Source organism: Onychomys torridus, chromosome 22 (assembly GCF_903995425.1).
Source record: "Onychomys torridus chromosome 22, mOncTor1.1, whole genome shotgun sequence".
In the NCBI taxonomy this organism is placed as follows: Eukaryota; Metazoa; Chordata; class Mammalia; order Rodentia; family Cricetidae; genus Onychomys; species Onychomys torridus.
Genome location: NC_050464.1, coordinates 31,510,334 through 31,530,177, shown reverse-complemented (window position 1 = coordinate 31,530,177; position 19,844 = coordinate 31,510,334). Strand labels below are relative to the sequence as shown.

At 44.1% G+C, this 19,844-nt stretch overlaps 1 protein-coding gene across 8 annotated transcripts in view; it reads left to right on the top strand.

Annotated features, from left to right (window-relative positions):
• Positions 1–19,844, top strand: part of Hectd4 (HECT domain E3 ubiquitin protein ligase 4) — a 177,548-nt gene that overhangs the window by 63,829 nt on the left and 93,875 nt on the right. For all 8 annotated transcript variants that reach the window (XM_036171561.1, XM_036171562.1, XM_036171557.1 and 5 more), the window contains exons 8-14: positions 1,828–2,020; positions 6,420–6,578; positions 10,451–10,564; positions 11,629–11,769; positions 17,111–17,343; positions 17,682–17,827; positions 19,427–19,497. In XM_036171561.1, coding sequence (XP_036027454.1) covers positions 1,828–2,020; positions 6,420–6,578; positions 10,451–10,564; positions 11,629–11,769; positions 17,111–17,343; positions 17,682–17,827; positions 19,427–19,497 — 1,057 coding nt within the window. The remainder of the gene's footprint in view (positions 1–1,827; positions 2,021–6,419; positions 6,579–10,450; positions 10,565–11,628; positions 11,770–17,110; positions 17,344–17,681; positions 17,828–19,426; positions 19,498–19,844) is intronic.

Below are 19,844 nucleotides of genomic sequence, written 5' to 3'. Positions count from 1 at the left end.
CAAGTGGAGTGCTTTGTGTTTGAAAGCAGAGAAGGCAGTCTCGAAAAGAGGCAGGGAGGAGGAGAGGAGCCAGAGGAGAGAGCAATCCCAGATTCTTTGAAAGAGACGCTTCTTGGGAAGTCAGCAAGGGGAGAATACAGGCCTTGAATTGGAAAAGAAATAAGGAAGAGAAGCTTCTGGGAAGTGGTCTGAGTCTTGAGCAATGAGAAAAGCAGGGAAGTTTTTGAAAAAAAGAAAGAAGGCAGAGACATGATTTGCAGATCTGTAATCCCAACACTGGGAGGCCAAGGCCAGCTTTGACTGTATGTGAACTTGAGGGCAGCCTGGGCTACATGAGACCCTGTCTCAAAAAAAGGAAAAGAAAGGAAGATGGAGGGAAGTATAACAGGCTTTCTCGGACATCCAGCACCCCCAAATCATGACATGGAGACTTATTATTAATTATGAATGCTTGGCCCTATCTTATGCTTGTCCCACTAGCTCCCCACCTCCTGCCCCCGACAAGGTTTCTTTGTGTAGTTTTGGTGCCTGTTCTGGATCTCACTCTGTAGACCAGGCTGGCCTCAAACTCACAGAGATTCCCCACTAGCTCTTATAACTTAATTTAACCTATTTCATCTATGTTTTGCCTCCAGGCTTTTTACCTTTCTTTTATTATGTATGTCCTACTCCATGTCTGTCTGTCTGTCAGCTGCCTGGCTGGCAGACTTGGGGCATCTTCCTCTCTTTCTCCCTCATTATCTCTCTGTTCTCTCTCAGAGTATAGATTCATTCCTCCTCCTACTTATTCTCCCTTTCTGCCAGCCCTGCCTATACCTCTCCTGCCTAGCTATTGGCTGTTCAGCTTTTAATTAGACCAGTCAGGGGCCTTAAGCAGGCAAAGCAACACATCTTTACATTGTTGAACAAATGTAGCAGAAACAAACCTTTACCTAATTAAAGTAATATTCTGAAACAGAGTAGGACATGCAGAATGAAGGAAAGGTAAAAAGCCCAAGGCAAAATGCAGATGAAGAGAAACAGGTTATGAAAAGCTAGCCAGAAACAAGCTAAACTAAAGCTGAGCATTCATGACTGTGATTAAGTCTCCATGTCTTTATTTGGGAGTTGGTTGGTGGCCCAAAAGAAAGCTTGCTACAGGGAAGGAAAGAAAGACGGAGGGAAGGAAAGAAAGACGGAGAGAAGGAAAGAAAGACGGAGAGAAGGAAAGTAGGTAGGTGGTTTGTTTCGAGTCAGATCCATATTGCTGAGGGACTTTGCTGGGGAGTAGTCCTGCTGAGTGAGAGAACCAGCAGGCCAGTCAAGGTACACTTTGCTGTGTGTTTTAGCCAGGCTGGCTTGCTCCAAGATTGCTCTGCCATGCCCAGTCAGCTGGCGCTAGTGCTAGCCACTGTGGGAAGAGCAGTTAGGTCTTAGCAACTAGTTACATTTCCAAAACACATTAACCCCACAGTTGTCCTCAGCAGCAAATCAAGGCCTGGTTGATTTCTTTTCCTCTTTCTTACTTGTACCTGTTAGAAGGCTCATAATGAGTGAGCAACTGCCTCTGGGATTCAGTTCTAATCAACAGTGTTTTGCAGAATGTATTGATGTTGGCTGATTTCACTTTGAATATGGGCTGCTATGAAAAATGAGAGCTCTGAGAGTGAGCTTAGCCTGTCTGAAGCAGCTCCTTTGGAGCATAGATGTGGTTTGCATGGAAAGATGTATTTGCTCAGGTGGCTGGAAAATGCTTTGTAAGCATCCTGGTCACAGAAATAATTTACAAAGATACCTGCCAATTAGATGGAAGCATCATCAGGACCTCTTTTTTTCTTTAAATATTAGGTGGAAAATGGAGTATTTGTAGCCAGCCCACTTCAGGAACGCACAATCCTGATGCGGAAAGAGGGTGAATCTGCCAAAAGCATTAATGAGATGCTCCTGAGCAGACTGTCTCGGTACAGAGCCTCCCCATCGGCGACACTGGCGGCCCTGACTGGCTCTACCATCTCCAACACCCTGAAGGAGGATCAAGCAGGTGGGTTTGCCTCTTCCTGACCACCTGCCTACAACTCCTCAGTGCAGCACATACAGCCTACCTTCCCTGCACCTCCCCCACAGTGACCAGCAGGTCCAAGCCATGGGCAGAGTGTGAGCCCTGGAATAGTTCTGTCTTACCTGTAGCTGTCTCTGCACCATCACTGTCAGGGAAGACATGGAATGCAGCTGAGGCAGGGGCATTGTGAGTGGGAGGCCAGCCTGGGCTGTGTGAGATCACCCTAAACTCTACTAGAAAAAAAAAAAAAAGAGTATCTGAGTCTGAGCTAAAATGGATTTGATTCTCTGCTTTAATCCTTTCACTATTTGAAATACTAGGAAGAAAAGCTCTTGCGGTGTATTCATATGAGACTGTCTAGTAAATACTTTACTGTTATATTAGAATGTAAGGACAATGTCTTGTCGTCATGGGCCTCTGTGGCATCACTGTGAGTACCTCGTTAATGCTTGCTTTATCATGGTAAGGCCATTTGAGTCAAAGGAGATTCTTTGTATAGAACAGTTCTTTTTAGCTAAGTAAATGTTTTGGGGTTGGCAAGATGGCTCATTGGGTAAAGGTATTTGTGGTCAAAGCTCATGACCCAAGTTTGGTCCCTGGATCCCATATAAAAGGTGAGAGCAGAGAACCAACTCCACAGAATTGTATTCTGACCACCATATGTACACACACAATAAATAAGCAAAGTACAGGAGACACCCAAAAGTAGGCACTTTCATGCCTGGCTAAAATAATGGTCTGTGTTTATACCTCCATGCCCACCAAACTCTTTTCAGTATACTTAGTATATCTGTTTTCTTTTTTTTTTTTTTTCCCTGAGACAGGGTTTCTCCGTGTAGTTTCGGTGTCTGTCTGGATCTCGCTCTGTAGACTAAGCTGGCCTCGAACTCACAGAGATCCACCTGACTCTGCCTCCCAAGTGCTGGAATTAAAAGCGTGCACCACCGCAGCCCAGCTTTGTTTTCTTTGTTTAATGAAAGAGAAAGAAAACAACAACCTACCTCCCAACTCCACAGATACTCCCCCACTCCCCCACTATGATCTCATGAAGCCAAGGATCCAGCTCCTGATCCCCCGTCTCTACCACCTACCTAAGTAGGATCCATAGTGGTAGATCCATACCCAGCTGCTAGTGCTGTGTGTGTGTGTGTGTGTGTGTGTGTGTGTGTGTGTGTGTGTGTGTGTTTTATTTTTATGTGTATGTATATTTTGCTTGCATGTGTGTTGTGTACTACACTTGTGAGTTTTGGATCTCCAGGAAATGGAGTTACAGATGTTACAGATGGTTGTAACCTACCATGGTGCTGGAATTAAACCTGGGTCTTCTGGAAGAGCAACAATGGCTCCTAACCGCAGAACCATCTAGACCTCAGAAGGCAATATTATATTTAGAATTTGTGGTAGGGTGTGATGGCTCATCCCTGTAAACCTAGCACTTGGGAAGGTGAGGCAGCCTCTGCTACTGAGAGACCCTGTCTGAAAATCACATACACATAAACCCCCAACAATACACATTTAGAGTTTTTGTGAAAGCTGTTATCTTTATTCAAATGTGATCTTTGTTGTACCTTTATATAAGTTTTTGTGTTCATTTAACATGATGGTACTACACTGAAATTCCAGCAGTTCTATTCCACATGGATCTGTGGAAATTAGTTGAACATTCACAAAATGAGGTAGAGAGATAGTGTAGTTAGTAAAACTCGTGCAAAACAAGCATGAGGACCTGAATTTGCTCCCAATATTTGAAGAAAAAAGCTAGTTATAGTGGTGCACTCTTGTATTCCCAGGACTAGGGGTGTGAGTCTCTGTGAATTCCAGGCTAGCCAAGGCTACAGTGAGACCTTGCCTCAAAATAGAAAAAGTTGACAGCTCCTTAGTAATGTTACTGAAGTTGACTTCAGGCCTCCACACCCTTGGATACACACACTTCACACACACACACACACACACACAAGTATGCATACTACCCCAATCATAAATAATAAAAATAATTTTTAAAATGTGGAGTTTTGTTCTGTGACAAGCTAAAACATTTTCTGTCAGTACGTGTCTTTGAAAATACCTTGGTGAACATATTAGGCTGCAGAGTTGCTGAAGTTTTCTTTAGATTTTCATTACTACAGGAATGGATATTCTGGATAAAGAATATATTTGTTGAGTGTAGCATGAATCTTAAAGAGTCTTATTAATAAGAACAAACCGGGAGCCAGGTATTGGGGTGAATGCTGGAAGATCAGAGAAGCAGAACAAGCCACAGCCACCTCACCTTGCCAGTTCCTCAGCTGATCCTGTTTCCTTAAACTAGAAGCCTCTGTGTCCTCATCCGAATGGGTCTCAGCTGAACTGTTTCTCAAAAACCTGAAAGCTTAACCAGCCAAATGCTTCTTGTTTCTGGTCTTCACGCCTTATATATCTTTCTGCTTTCCGCCATCACTTTCTGGGATTAAAGGTGTGAGTCACCGTGCCTGGTTTCCAGTGTGGCTTTGAACTCACAGAGATCCATGCCTCCAGAAGACTAGGATTAAAGGTGTGAGTGCCACCATTTTCTAGCCTCTGTATCTAGTGGCTGTTCTGTTCTCTGACCCCAGATAAGTTTATTAGGGTACACAATACAGTACAATACCTAATTTGCGGAACACAATACTACCACAGTTGAGGGCTTAAGTTTTTTAAAAATGGAGCTGTTTGAAGCAGAAGTATTCAAAACATCAGAAAGAATAGGTTTTTTTGTTCTTGCAGAAGACTGGGGTTAGGTTCCTAGCACCTACACTATGGCTTACAGCCAATGTCCTCTTCTGATCTCTGGACAGATTAAAATATGAGTTAGGAAGGAAGGGAGGGAGGGAGGGAGGGAGGGAGGAAGGAAGGAAGGAAGGAAGGAAGGAAGGAAGGAAGGAAAAATAGATTTCACTTTCCTTATCTAAATCTCAAGAATGATTTTCTCTCTGTTGAGACTGTGAATAATTAGTTGTGTTTTATAACCTGACAGCTTCCCAAAGCTCTGCTGTGCTTCCTGTTAACATCATTGGTCCTCACTGAGCTCACCTACAAACCTTAAGTCCACTCTTCAGTGCCTGGACACAGGGAAGATGATGTGCATTCCATACCTCCTGACTAGAAACAATAATTATTCTGTTGATATCTTATGTTACTGACCCTCAAAATAGAAAGAAATGTATATATAATAGATACTGTAAGCCATGCAGGTTTGTTCTGCTTTAAGCTATGGGCACTCAGGAGCCAGAGTCATGTGGTTATCTGTGAGTTCCAGGCCGTCCAATGATTGTTTCAAAAATTGTTTTCTATAAAATGAAAAAGAGGCCAGCCGTGGTGGCGCACACCTTTAATCCCAGCACTCGGGAGGCAGAGCCAGGCGGATCTCTGTGAGTTCTAGGCCAGCCTAGTCTACAGAGCAAGTTCCAGGAAAGGCACAAAGCTACACAGGGAAACCCTGTTTTGTAAACCAAAAAGCAAAACAAAATGAAAAAGAGCGGGAGGCTGTGTGTCTTAAGTGTGTTTAATCGCAGCACCCGGGAGGCAGAGGCAGGTGGATTGCTGTGAGGTTGAGGCCAGCCTGGTCCGCAAAGTAAGGACAGCCAGGACTGTTACACAGAGAAACTATGTCTTGAAAAACCAAAAAAAAAAAAAAGGAAGAAAGAAAAACAGCTTAATAGCTTAATTAGAGTTATCAGCTCCCAGTTACATGACAATAGGGATTCTGTTTTGAGATTTATTCCATGTAAGCATTTATTCTTTTTTTTTTAATCTAGTTTTGTTAATTTTGTTTGTTTGTTTGTTTGTTTGTTTTGAGACAAGGTCTCATGTAGCCTAGGCTACCCCCATCTCCCTATGTAGCCAAGGGTGACTTTGGACTTCTGGTCCTCCTGCCTCCCACCTTCTGAGTTCTGGGATGACAAACTGTACCACCAGCATTCATTCTTTTGGCCATTGGGACACCTTTAGGACAGTCAGACCACCCCATAGGTGTCTTAGAGTCAGCAAATACTTCTTGCTCTTTCTGCTTAATCTTTTTATTTTCTTTTATTTAATATGATGGGTGTTTTGCCTACATGTATGTCTGTGCACCACTGCTTGCATGCCGAGTCCCCTCAGATGTTAGAAGAGAGATTCAGATTCCCTGAAACTAGACTTACAGACAGTTGCGAGCTGCTCCATAGGGATTGGGAATTGAACCTGGGTCCCCTGGAAGAGCAGCCAGTGCTCTTACACACTGAGCCATCTCTCCAGCTTCCTCCCTTTCTATCCGTGGCCTGTCTGTTTCAGTGCAGACTCCCTCATTATATCCAAGTTTGTTTTGTTAATCAGAGTCATCAGAATGCAAAATACTTTTACTGAATACTTTCATTCTCCTCTCCAGCAAATACTAGCTGTGGCCTTCCTCTGAAAATGCTGCGGAAGACACCCATGTACACTTGTGGCACATACTTGGTGATGCTGGTCCCACCTCCAGGGGGGTCAGGCAGCTCTGCCACCCGCTCTCTTTTTGGTGGAACAAGTGGTCTGTCATCTTTAAAAAGTAAGTACATTTCATTTGTCATGGTCTTCCTGATGTATCTTAGTATCAGTTACTTTTCTGTTGCTCTGATAACACACCATGACCAAAGGAGTTTATTTTGATACTGTTCCAGAGGAATGTTCCAGGTCTGTCACAGAAGGGAGGGATGACAGCAGAACAAGAAGCTGAGACAGTCTCTCTATGCAGCTCTGCCTGTCCTGGAACTCATGTTGTAGACCGGGCTGGCCTTGAACTCACAGAGTCCGCCTGTCTCTCCCTCTGAATGCTAGGATTAAAGGTGTGCATCACCACACCCAATTAGAAATCACATCTTTCAGCACAAGGTTGAAAGAGAGAGAATGATCTGGAAAGTGTGAGGCTTTAAAATCTCAAAGCCTGTCTCCATTGACATATTTCCTCCCAAAGGCTGTACCTCCCCATAACTTCTCCATGCAGCATCACCAACTGAAGACTGAGTGTTCAGATTCCTGAGCCATTACAGAACATTTCTCATATAAACCACCATAGTCTCTTAACTGTTTTAAATTTACTCTGTTATAGTTGTTTTCTGATAACACAGAATAATAATGGTCAGGCAGTTACAGCCTGAGAATTTGTCAGTTGATCTGGGGCTGAGGACAGCATCCAGGGCCTGTGTATGTTCTTACCCCTGAGCTACATCCCAGCTCTCAAAATAGAACTTTTTGAACTTGTTTTAGTTTTCAATTGTATTTATTATTTATTTGTTTGTTTGTTTGTTTTGAGCTGAGGCTCTAACCCAGGACCTTGCGCTTGCCACTGAGCTAAATCCCCAACCCTTGTTTTTTTTGAGATAGAGTTTTTCTGTGTAACAGCCCTAGCTTCCCTGGGAACTAGCTCTGTAGCCCAGGCTGGCCTGGAATTCACAGAGATCTGCCTGCCGCTGCCTGTTGAATATTGGGATTAAAGGCTTGTGCCACCACCACCTGGCTAGACTTGTTTTATTCTTTCATGCAGAGTCTTACCATGTAGCCGCATCTGGTCCAGAACTATAGCGATCCGCCTGTCTCTGCCTCTTGAGGTCAGGGATTAAAGGTCTCTTGGATTTGGGGTCTGCTTTTTCACTTACTGGAATTTAGACCCATTTGATTAGAATGGTTCTTCTTCTTCTGTTGTTTTTTGTTTGTTTGTTTGTTTGTTTGTTTGAGACAAGATTTCTCTGTGTAGTTTTGGTGCCTGTCCTGGATCTCGCTTTGTAGACCAGACTGGGCTGGCCTCAAACTCACAGAGATCTGCATCCTGAGTGCTGGGATTAAAGGTGTGTGCCATCACCTGGCTAGAATGGTTCTTCATTGACCATTTCCCACAAGGATATAGTTGATGCTGTAGTTCCATATCAGCCCAGGAAATGCTTCTGTGGCCTGTTCCACTTTGGTCACCATGGATTTCAGCACAAGGAGACACCAGTTCTTGCCTTTAGACCATGGGGGCTGCTAGGTAGTTGGGAGCTAGGAACTCTGAGGAGTGATAATGTTTGTGAAAATGAGAAATGGTCATTGTTGGGAAGAGGAGCCAGTTGTACATGTTGCAGAATGTAGGGGTACAAGTCATTGTGGAGTGGGCTAGAAAGGAGAGACTTCTTGGGGGTCTCAATTTGGAATGGTAAGAAATGGGTATTTTTTGTTTTGTTTTGGTTTTTGGTTTTTTGAGACAGGGTTTCTCTGTGTAGCCCTGGCTGTCCTGGATCTCGCTCTGTAGACCAGGCTGGCCTCAAACTCAGAGATCCTCCTGCTTCTCTCTCCTGAGTGCTGGGATTAAAGGTGTGCACCACCACACCCATGTAAGACAATTGCTAACGGTCTTATTAATAAAAAACCTAGAGCCAAATATTGGGGTCAAAACTGAGAGATCAGGAAAGCAGAAAGAAACCAGCCACGTTCTTACCACTAGAAATCTCAGCCCAAAGAGAGCCATACTTACACTTATATGCCTTCTCTGCTCTGCCATCTCACTTCCTCTTTCCCCTCATCTAGGTCACTTCCTGTCTGTCTGTACAGACCTCTATGGTTAGTGCTAGGATTAAAGGCGTGTGCTACCATTGCCTGACTTCTATGTTTAATATAGTGGCTGGCTTTTTCCTCAGATAAGCTTTATTGGGGTGCACAAATAAAATATCACCACACACCCGGTTGTGAGAAATCTGTGTGTACAAGCAGAGTAAAGACTTTTTAATAGGAAGAAGTACATGGAGAAGATGCTTGGGTAAGACCATTTTGTGGAGTGGAACAGTAGGAAACAAAAGAAAGAGGGCTGGGGGTAAAGCTCAGGAGAGTGTTTATCTGGTATGTTCAAGGCCCCGAGTTTCATCCTTAGGGGCAGGGGAGAAATAGACAGTAGTTTAGTCTAGAAATAGTGTGGTTACCACTACAATGATGGCGGAGTAAGAAAAGGAATATAAGAGGTACAGTACTGAGCCCATGTTGATAAGGAGGAAAAGGGCCAGGAATGGTGGAGCACACCCATAAAACCTTGGAACAGTGGTCCTCAGACTTCTAACACTACAACCCTTTAACACAGTTCCTCATGCTGGGGTGACCCCAACCATAAAGTTATTTCATTGCTATTTCATAACTGTAATTTTACTACTGTTATAGATTGTAAGGTAAATATTTGATGTGCAGTAAAAATACCTGATATGAGACCCCCAGAGGGGTCACAACCCACAGATTGAGAACCTCTGTTCTAGGATTTGGGAGGATCAAGAGAATGGGCTAAATAGTGAGTTTAAGGCCAGACTCTGAAGGTAAAAAACACCACCCATAAACAACAACAACAAAAAAAACCAAACCAAACAAAAACAAAAACAAAAAAGAAACTAAGTAGGTAAGTCTAGGCAGGGTGCTGCACACCTATAATCCCAGCACATGGGAAGTTGAAGCAGGAAAATCAGAAAATGAGGCTAGCCTGGACATCATGGTGAAATTCTGTGTCCAGAAATGAAACAGGTGTGGGTGTGGGTGTGATGTCAGCAATAGCAGCTAACACACACATGCCTGACATTTTAAACTCACTTCAGCTGCACAGCAGCTATGAGGTAGGTGCCTGCCCTAGTCAGGGTCTACTGCTGTGATGAAACACCATGATCAAAAGCAATCTGGGGAGGAAAGGGTTTATTTAGCTTACATTTCCACATCTTAGTCCATCACTGAAGGAATTCAGGGCAAGAACTTAAGCAGAGCAGGATCCTGGAGGCAGGAGCTGATGCAGAGGCCATGGAGACATGCTGCTTACTAGCTTGCTCCTCCTGCCTTGCTCAGCTGCTTTGTTATAGAACCCAGGACCAGCAGCCCAGGGATGTCCACACCCAGAGTGTGTGTCAAGCTGACATAACACTATCCAGCACAGCACCTATCTCTGCTTTGCAGGTGAGGAACCTGAGAGGCTAATGACTTTCCCATGCCATCCAGATGTGGTAGAGCCGAATTCAAACCTAGACACCCAAAGAAAGCCCTTCCTCTTCACTGTTCCACTCCTGGTGTTGAGGGAGAAGTCCAAGTGTCTGTGAGTCACAGTGAGAACCGGGAAGGAGAACAACCTCATACCAATGCTTACAAGGAAACATTTCCTAACATGCTGCCATCCTGTGATGACAGTTTTCCTGCCCTTTTAAAGTAGAAAACCACCTTCATATCAACAGTGCTGTTTTAAATTCACTTTCAGAAATAGAATTCAGTATCAAGCTTAGGAAGACATCTGGTCAGCATTGCTTCCAGGGATCCTTCTGTGTTGTTGTCTCTTTGTCATTATTACCAATAGATAATAAACAATTTTCAAAAGAAGTCTGGTTAGGAGCCTAAAATGGAAACTTTAAAGAGCAGTCTTCAGGATCATTAAATAGATGTCTGTTTCCACAGTCCTGGCCTCCAGCTTGGTGTATAACATTTCAGATGGTCAGTTCACAAGTCGTGCGGATCTCATAGATGCTGCTGGAAGCTCACTGGGGCGTGGTGCTCTTGTACCAGGATTGGGTAAGACACAAATACACCTCTTTACTTGGAAGATTCAGCTTGAGTGATTGCTCTTGAAAATCTTGCCAATTATCTGTGGCATTCCAGTTTCCTTAAAAGAGAGAAATGTTAATATCCTTTAGTTTAGGGATTCAGTGTGGAAGCTGCCATATGTAAGACTCCCAGATGAACTGTCGTTGAAGACACTCACATTACATTGTAAGATGATGCCTGTTACATGTAGCTGGAGTTTTCCTGCCTGGCCCACAGTCAGGACAAATCTCTCTCACCCGCCAGGCCCATAGACCCTCAGACCCAACCAAGTAAACACACAGAAACTTATATTGTTTACAAATTGTATGGCTGTGGCAGGCTTCTTGTTATCTACTTCTTCTATCTTAAATTAACCCATTTCTATTAATCTATAAGTTGCCATGTGGCTCGTGGCTTACCAATACCTTACATCTTTTTTGTCATGGTGGTAGCTGGCAGCATCTCTCTCCAGCCTTTCACCTCCCAGAATTCTCTTTTCTTTTGTCCCGCCTACACTTCCTGCCTGGCCACTGGCCAATCAGAATTTTATTTACACAGAGCTATCCACAGCAGTTACAATCTCAAAGTTTCATGCCATACAAAGGTTTATTCTTCTGAAGAACACACGTTAGAAAATGGACCCAATGCCATATGTTGGGCTTGCTCTTTGTCCAGTCTACTAGGGAGCACATATAGAAGTTTGGGACTCACTAGAACTTTTTATCGTCCATTGATGTTACTTGTTCCTGGTGTCCTGGATTTTTCATGAAAGTCATGTGAATCCTTTTTGGAAGTAGTTCATATGAACTAGTTGCTGCAAACCACGTATTTTGTGATGTGTTCCTTCTTACATAGGAGCTGAGCAAAATTGCAAATTAAATTCAAGCTTTTTGTTCAGTTCCAGTTTAGTGTGTTGTCACATAGTTCATTGGGAGCAGAGGTATGGCTGTCAGCACTGGGGGAAGTTCTTGCTTGTTCTTTGGCACTTCTGTGGGGAATATGTATACGGGTGTGCAGTGGCACAATAGCTGAATGAACTGTGTTCTTTGCAGGTGCCTGTTATGATACTGTGAACAATATGCTATGGACCTGCTCAAATGACTACATCGATCAGTGGTGCAATCCTGGGAACCAGGCCTTCCATTACGTGTGCCAGAGACTGGGGGTCAGCCATATCATCACCGAGCCCAAAGGTGAGCAGCACTTCAGCTCCCAAATATGACAGACTAGAGTGGCAGCCATAGGTGGGAATGTAGGTCAGCAACAGAGTGTATTCACAGCTTCCTTCTTGGAACTTACAAACTAAAACCCACTGTTGTCCATGGTGGGGAAGGCTGGCTAAGGGGAAGGAGAAAACATGTAAATCAAAAAGCATGTAAATGTGGAGGCTTTGAAGAACTTGCAGACTTTTAAAAGGAAAACCCTGCCGGGCAGTGGTGGCACACACCTTTAATCCCAGCACTCGGGAGGCAGAGGCAGGCAGATCTTTGTGAGTTCAGTGCCAGCTTGGTCTACAAAGTGAGTTCTAGGAAAGGCACCAAAACAAAACAGAGAAACTTGTCTCAAAAAACCAAAAAAAAAAAAAAAAAGGAAAACCCCTATATCCCTCCCAAAATCTAAATGTAGATATAAAATTATTATTTTATTATTGGTGCTGAGGAGGATCCCATGTAATCCTAGCACATAGGAGGCTCATTAGAAGGACTGCTGTTAATTCTATGCTAGCCTGGACTACAGAGTGAGTTCTAGTTCAAGTTGGGCCTAAGATCCTGCCTCAAGACAAAACCCAAAACACACATTGATTATTCGTTCTTGGACTGGATTCCTATGCTATTATAATGTTATATATTGACAATAGCTTAGTTATATCCAAATTTATAGTATCTTCCTTAATATTGACTTTTTGTTTTGTCTTGTTTTGAGACAGGTTCTCTCCACAGAGCCTAGCTGTCCTGGAACTCACTATGTAGACCAGGCTGGCCTCAAACTCTCAGAGATCCATCTGCCTCTGCCTTCCAAGTGCTAGGATTAAAGGTGTTCACTACCATGCCCAGCATTATTCACATTATTGAGATCAACAATCTTGGTATAGAGGAGAGAATAAGTCATCAAATTCTCTCTTTGTAAAGTATTGTTAGAACAGACATTATGTACAACAGCAAACTGGTTAATACATATACCATATTAAAAAGAACAACAGCATTCAAGGAGGCAGAGATGTCCAGACAGATTGCTGTGAGTTCAAGGCCAGACTATTCTATATATAAGCCAGCCAGGGCCGCATAGTGAGACCTTATCTTAAAAAAACCAAGCAACAACAGCTGGATGGTGGTGGCCCATGCCTTTAATCCCAGCCCTTGGGAAGCAGAGGCCTGTGTATCTCTGAGTTCGAGGCCAGCCTTTTTTATAGAGGGAGTTCAGGACAGTCAGGGCTACACATAGAAACCCTGTTTGGAAAAACCAAAACCAAACCAAACAAACACAAAGCAAACAAAACCAAGCAACAACAATCACCACAATACTACCCTTAGTATTTTGGGTAAAAACAGTGGAAGCCTGTGGCATTTTTAATCTGATTCTGCCAGAGCAGGGCCCACTGTGAAAATCAGCAGCTTTGCTTCCTGAGGGCTGACTGGATTTGGGGCTGAGCCTCTTTCCCAGCAGCAGCAGCAGCAGCAGCAGCAGCAGCAGCAGCAGCCGCTGCAACTTTGGTACCGAAGAGAGACCAGGGGCTCAGCAGAACAGCAAAGTAGCTGGAGATTTGATGAATCTTTACAGGGGCCGCTGTAGGGTGCCTGAAAGGGTCCTTGCTGTATGCTCATGTCTAGATGAATGTAAAGCGAATACATCGCCAGAAGGCCAGACCGAAGTTACATATCAGGGCAGAGTTTATAAGTGCCCAGCTGTGATGCTTCCTTGCAGGCCGATTCTCATAGGATCGAACATGAGTAGCTCAGCATGTTGGGGTGCCAGCGATGAATATTGGTTAACAGCTACCAAGTCTTGAAATAAAACCCAGAACTGAGAGTGTCACTCAGTGTATGATAGATGATTAGTAGGGGCAAGGCCCTGGCTTCCATCCCTAACACTGAATACAAGAATAATAACAATAATGAAACAAGGGGTTAGAAAAGAAGCCCAGCCCAACTACACACATAGAGGAACTCAGATGTTGACTCAGTACAGGACAGCTCTAAAGTAGCCATTGTAGAAGTGTGAAAAATCTAAGTGAAATATATTAAAAGAAATTAAAGGAAGGTTTGATGACTATGACAAATTGAATTGAAAAACCTAATAAAGAAGTAATTAACTAGTTGAATTTTAATAAAGAAGTAATTAAGTAATTAAATTTGAGACAGAGTCTCATGCATTCCAGGACGACATCAAATTCAGTATGTAGCCAAGGATGTCCTTCAACTTCTGATCCTCTTGCCTCTACCTCCCCAGTGTTAGGATCACACACTCAGTTTAGACAAACTGTCAACTGAGAAACGACTAAAACCAAAACCACTATACCTCAGTGTGGTGAAGATCCAGCAGAGGCAGGAGGATTAGGCGTTGTGGGTCATCTTGGACCTGGCCTTCATGGTCCTGTGTCTAACTCGAGGTGTGCGGTGAAAGACAACTAGCACAGGGCAGGCCCCCCCGACTTCACACTGTAGGATTGGTGGGGGAGGCTGAGACTGACAGCTGCTCTCCTCAGTGCCTGCCAGCTCTGCCATCTCTGTGCACTGGCTGGAAGCAGCCCAGAGCACACCTACAGGGAGGGCAGAGAGTGAGCACTTACTACTCACCACAGTAATAATATGCTTCTATTGACTGTGTGTATGCACATGTGTGTGTGTCTCCACCATGTGGATTCTGCAGATTAGGCTTAGTTGTCAGACATCTTTTTTTTTTTTTTTTTTTTTTTTTTTGAGGCAGGGTTTCTCCATGTAGCTTGTCCTGGATCTCACTATGTAGCACAGACATTACCTCGAACTCACAGAGATCCACCTGCCTCTGCCTCTCAAGTGATGGGATTAAAGGCGTGCACCACCACCGCCTGGCTTAGTTCTCAGGCATCATCTTTTACCTGCTGAATCACCTTGCCAGCCTCTGCAATTATTTTAATATCTGTAGAGTCAATAGTCATTTTCTATGCTTTCATTCCTAATTTTCATATTTGTATAAACTTTTAAAGAAGCGATTGGCTTGCTTTGTGCCCATAAAGTGGGAGCAACTTCTTTTTTTGTTGTGTCTTGTTTCATGTCCTGGAGGCTGGAGCTTGGGTCATTGGTGGGAGGCAAGTGCTTTGACAGCTGACTCCCCGAGACCAGGTATAATACCTGAGGTCATAAGGTGTGTGAGTCATATTCTAAGGGTTAAGCTGTTTTTAAACCTGCATCAAGAAAGAAAGAGATTGAGCTGTGTACCAGTCACTCCCAGGCCCCTGGTCTTCTCCAGACTGTGCCTATACCTCCACTTGGCTCTGTAGTTGCCATGTGGGGCTTCACATGGCAAAATGCGCCCCTTACTTATTCTCCTTTCCAAATTTGTACTTGCTAACCTGCCCTTCAAATATCAGGATATGGGTTCCCATTCTATACAGTGTCCAGCTCAATAATTTAGGTTATATTTATTTATTTATTTGTTTGTTTGTTTGTTTGTTTGTTTGTTTGTTTCTAGAGACAGGGTTTCTCTGTGGAGCCCTGCTATCCTGGAAGTTGTTCTGTAGACCAGGCTGGCCTCAAACTAACAGAGACCTGCCTGCCTCTGCCTCCCAAGTGCTGAGATTAAAGGCCTGTACCACCACAACTGACTCATTTTTCTCATAGGGCCTCATGTAGTACAGGCTGGACTCAAACTTACCACATAGCCAAGAACGACTTTGAACTTCTGATCCTCCTGCTTCTACCCCACCAAATCCCCCATGTGCTGGGATTGCAGGTGTGAGCCAGCATGCCAGGTTTATATGAGAGGATCCAGGCTGTGTTCATGTTAGACAATCATTTTCTACCAACTGAGCTACATCCCCAAACCAGTCTACCTTTGAATCTCGCCCACATCTCAATGAACCAAATCCTTTCAGTTCCTGTCTTCAAAATATCTCCCCCACAGCTTGGTGGTGGTGGCTCACGCCTGTAATTCCAGCACTCGGTAGGCAGAGCCAGGCGGATCTTTGTGAGTTCGAGGCCAGCCTGGTCTACAAAGCGAGTTCCAGGACAGGCTCCAAAGCTACAGAGAAACCCTGTCTCGAAAAAAAAATATCTATCTCTATCTCTATCTCTATATCTTCCCCACCCAGCCATTTCCCCCCAGTCTTCACGACTGCTTCGCCTGAGCTTTCACTGTCTTCCCATTCCCATTCCCTTGCCAGCCAGTCTTCTCCACTCTTCTGTTCTCATGCCCTCTCCTCAACCAGAGTCTTTGAGGAACTTGACACTGGGAGTCCTTACTCCTACCCAAACACATTCGCTGATCTCCATCTAACTTAAAATCAGAATGGACAGACCTCATTTATTCTGTAGGTCCCAAACTTAGCCTTCAGCAAGTCTCAGTAAAGATGAACAATCTTTGCCCAAATCCTGCTGCTAAGACTTAAGATACCCAAGGCAGGAATGAGTGGGATCTAGTGGGACCCTCGGGGTAACAGGCAAGCAGGGGTTTCTTTTTAACTATGGAGTTTCCAGAAGTCCTGTCTTCATAACTGCCCATGCTTGCATACTTTTATGATCTTTTAAGATGCCTTGTAGGTGCTGAGACTCAAACTCACGTCCATTGGAAGAACAACCATTGCTTTTAACCATTGATCTGTCTCTCCAGCTCCCAAAGCCGTCTTTTTTGTACTTTGCCTATGTAGATTATTCTCTACCTCCATCCTCTAAATGCCTGAAACCATCCATGAACCGTGAAGTTATTATATAAGGAAATACTAGGGCCAGGCGGTGGTGGTGCACGCCTTTAATCCCAGCACTCGGGAAGCAGAGGCAGGAGGATCTCTGTGAGTTCGAGGCCAGCCTGGACTACCAGCGCAAAGCTACACAGAGAAACCCTGTGTCCAAAAACAAAAACAAAAACAAACAAAAAAAATTAAGGAAATGCGTGTTAATCCTCAGGTTTAATTGATAAATATCCATCCAAATGGGATAGAAATGCTGAGTTCTATGGGAAGGGGGGTAACTTGTGGACAGGACTTTTTCCACAGGGCGTGGCTCTAAGTCTTCTAGAATGGTTGCCAGCTCTATCATTTCGTAGTTGTGTGACCTAGGGTAACTTAACCTCTCACTCTTTGTTTACTGGTCTATAAAATAGGACTAAAAGAATTTAAATTTGTAACCATGCATGTCAGACATTACCCCTTGCTAAGCCCACGTAACCAGTTCAGTAGTGGTGGCTAGCTGTGCTACATCTCATGCTGTGGCAGGGAGGGCACTAGAGCAGCAGAGGTACTGATGGGCACCAGGAGTCTGTCCTTGTGTGTGCACAGCTTTTGTACGCTGCAGAGTTGCTCCTCTGGGTCTTTCCTCACCATGCTTCCTTTGCATCTTCCAGAAGAAGCAATCAGCACCAATGAGGTCATAAACCAGTTACTGCACCATGTTGGCGCCATGTGCATTCACCAGCTCAATCTTCTGGCCACAAACCCCAACCTTCCCATCACTAGTGTCCTGGGCAAGCAGCACCCCATTGAGGCACGCCATCTGAGCAGCATTTGTGACATCATGGAGAAGGCCATGGTTAATGGAGACACCTGTATCGTACGCTGCATCCTGGTTGTCTTTCAGGTACATGTTCTGTGTGAGCTTAGCAAGATGACACAGACTCCTCCCAGAAGAAACACCTTCAGCAACCTCTGTTTTGCATCTTGCCTCCTTGTAGTTCTCTAACCAGGGTTGTCAGCATCGTGTGCATTGCACTTTGAGTAGTGGGATGAAAGCTGTCTCATTGCTGTTAATGTGTGTAAGATATTTACTATATCCCATTGTGCAGTAGAGGAGAGTGGAGTTGAAAATGCACCTGGTTATCTTTTCACAAGATTGGCTACCCTGTGCTTTCTTCTAGAGGGCTAATTTTATCCTGGATGGAATGAGCACACTTAGCTCTGCCTCTTATGTTTCTGTAGGTGGTGTTTAAATTTTTCTTCAGCCCACAAACTGAAAGGAACCGAGACATCATTCGGCGGTCAGGATTGCTTCTTTGGCAGTTGTTGATGGCACCAAAAGACCAGATCTGCCCTGAAATTCAGAAGGAGGTCTGTCTTGCCATCAGGTAAAAAGCAAATGGGTTTTCTTAGTGCTCCCTGCAAAGTAAGCAATGCACCAGAACCCTCTGTGCAGGCTGTAGCCTAGATAGCTTAGCCCACCAGGAATCCGGACCTCCCCAACTGAAGACCGTTTCTTTTGTGGAAAGAGCAAACCTCTTGTAAGGGCTGCAAGTGGACAGTTGCAGGTAACTAACGTGTTCTCAGGTGTGAGTGTGGAGGGTGCTTGGGAGCGCACCCTGGCAGTCTGCTCTGCCACTCACATGGACTGTGGCCATAGTTTGATGTTTCTCTTTCCTCAGATGTGAGATGCAGTTAAAAAGGACACCTACCATGTAGGTACACACACACACACACACACACACACACATGAACACATACATACATACATACTACTACTACTACTACTACTACTACTACTAATAATAATAATAATAATAATAATAATGAGTTTTTTAAAATCTTGTTGAGCTGGGCATAGCAACAAATACCTTTAATCCCAGTCCTCTAGAGGCAGAGGCAGGAGGATCTCTGTGAGTTCAAGGCCGGCTTGGTCTACAGAGTGAGTTCCAAACCAGCCAGCACTACATAGTGAGGCCCTGTCAAGAAAAGAACGGGTCCCTCTCATGGAACCAGGGCCTTACTCGTTAGCTGGATTAGCTGGCCAGCAAGCTCCAGTGTTTGCTCCTGTGCTGAGCTTTTCTACATGGGTGCTGGAGATGGGATTCAGTTCCTTGTACTTTCATAGCAAGCTCTTTACCCAACAAGCCATCTTCTCAGCCTTCTCACTAGTGAATTGATAGGCCATAGTCTAGTGAGAATTGTGTCTTGTTGCTTTGGTTATGTATTTTCTTCTGTTTTTCTCTATTTGAGACTGGGTCTTTTGATATAGCCCAAGCTGCCCTTGAACTTTAGATCCTCCTATCTCAGTCTCTCAGTTTCTGGTGTTAGAGTCCAGGGCCCTCATGCCTAGCTATTAATTATTGTGAATTTAATTCATTAATTTTTAAGACAGGATCTCACTATGTTGCCCTGGCCGACCTGGAACTTGCTGTGTAGACCAGGCTGGCCTCAGATTCATTCTGTACCTCAGATGGGCTCATTATTTCAACTAACTTTCATAGAGTAGAGGCCATTGGATACTTGGTTGGTTGGTCTCTAAGGTCTTCTGGCAGGAATGAACTTAGAGGGCAGGTGTGTTTGGTTCTGTTTCTTTTCACCGAGGTAACGTTTTGAGTTGCTTCCTCAACAGATGAAATGTGGTTCCAGGCAGAATCTTCTGGGGAGGGGTAGACACTGGCCTGTCTCTGACGGCTTCAAGTGCTTGAGGCATAGGTTACGTTCACGCTGTGTGCAGAGCCTGCTGCACACTTGATTGTGGGCCACAGCTCGACAGAGAGGAAACACCAAAAAACCCAGCCAAACAACCAAACAACACCCTCTAATGCTGTTTTCCACCCTGATTTTCCAGACTACTCAAAAAGAGATCAGAAGTTCTCTTGGTCACATATCTGGCCAGACTGACATCTCTAACAAAAATGTGAATAGTTAGAGTTTGTATTTCATGAAATGTTTTAAAAAACTTTTTGACTTTCTTGTCATTTCAGCTCTGGCTTAAATATCTTATACCCAGGTGAAACTGAAATCAATAACTTACTTAAGCTGGTCTTAACAGAAGGTGAGAATTATCCTGGAATTATTCTTGAATAACCAACAACCTCGTGTGTGTGTGTGTGTGTGTGTGTGTGTGTGTGTGTGTGTGTGTGTGTGGCTGTCTGTCTGTCTGTCTGTCTGTGTATGTTACTAACAATTGAACCTAGGGCTTTGAATTTGCTAAGCATGCATTCTACCATTGGTTATATTCCAAAGCCGTCTTTTTACTTGGGAAAAATTATTTGTATTCTGTGTTTTGATTGTTTATCTGCATGTATGTTTGGACACTATATACCTGTAGTCCCATGGAATGCCAGAACATGTCAGATGCCCTGAAACTCGAGTAACAGATGGTACTGAGATAGCATGTAG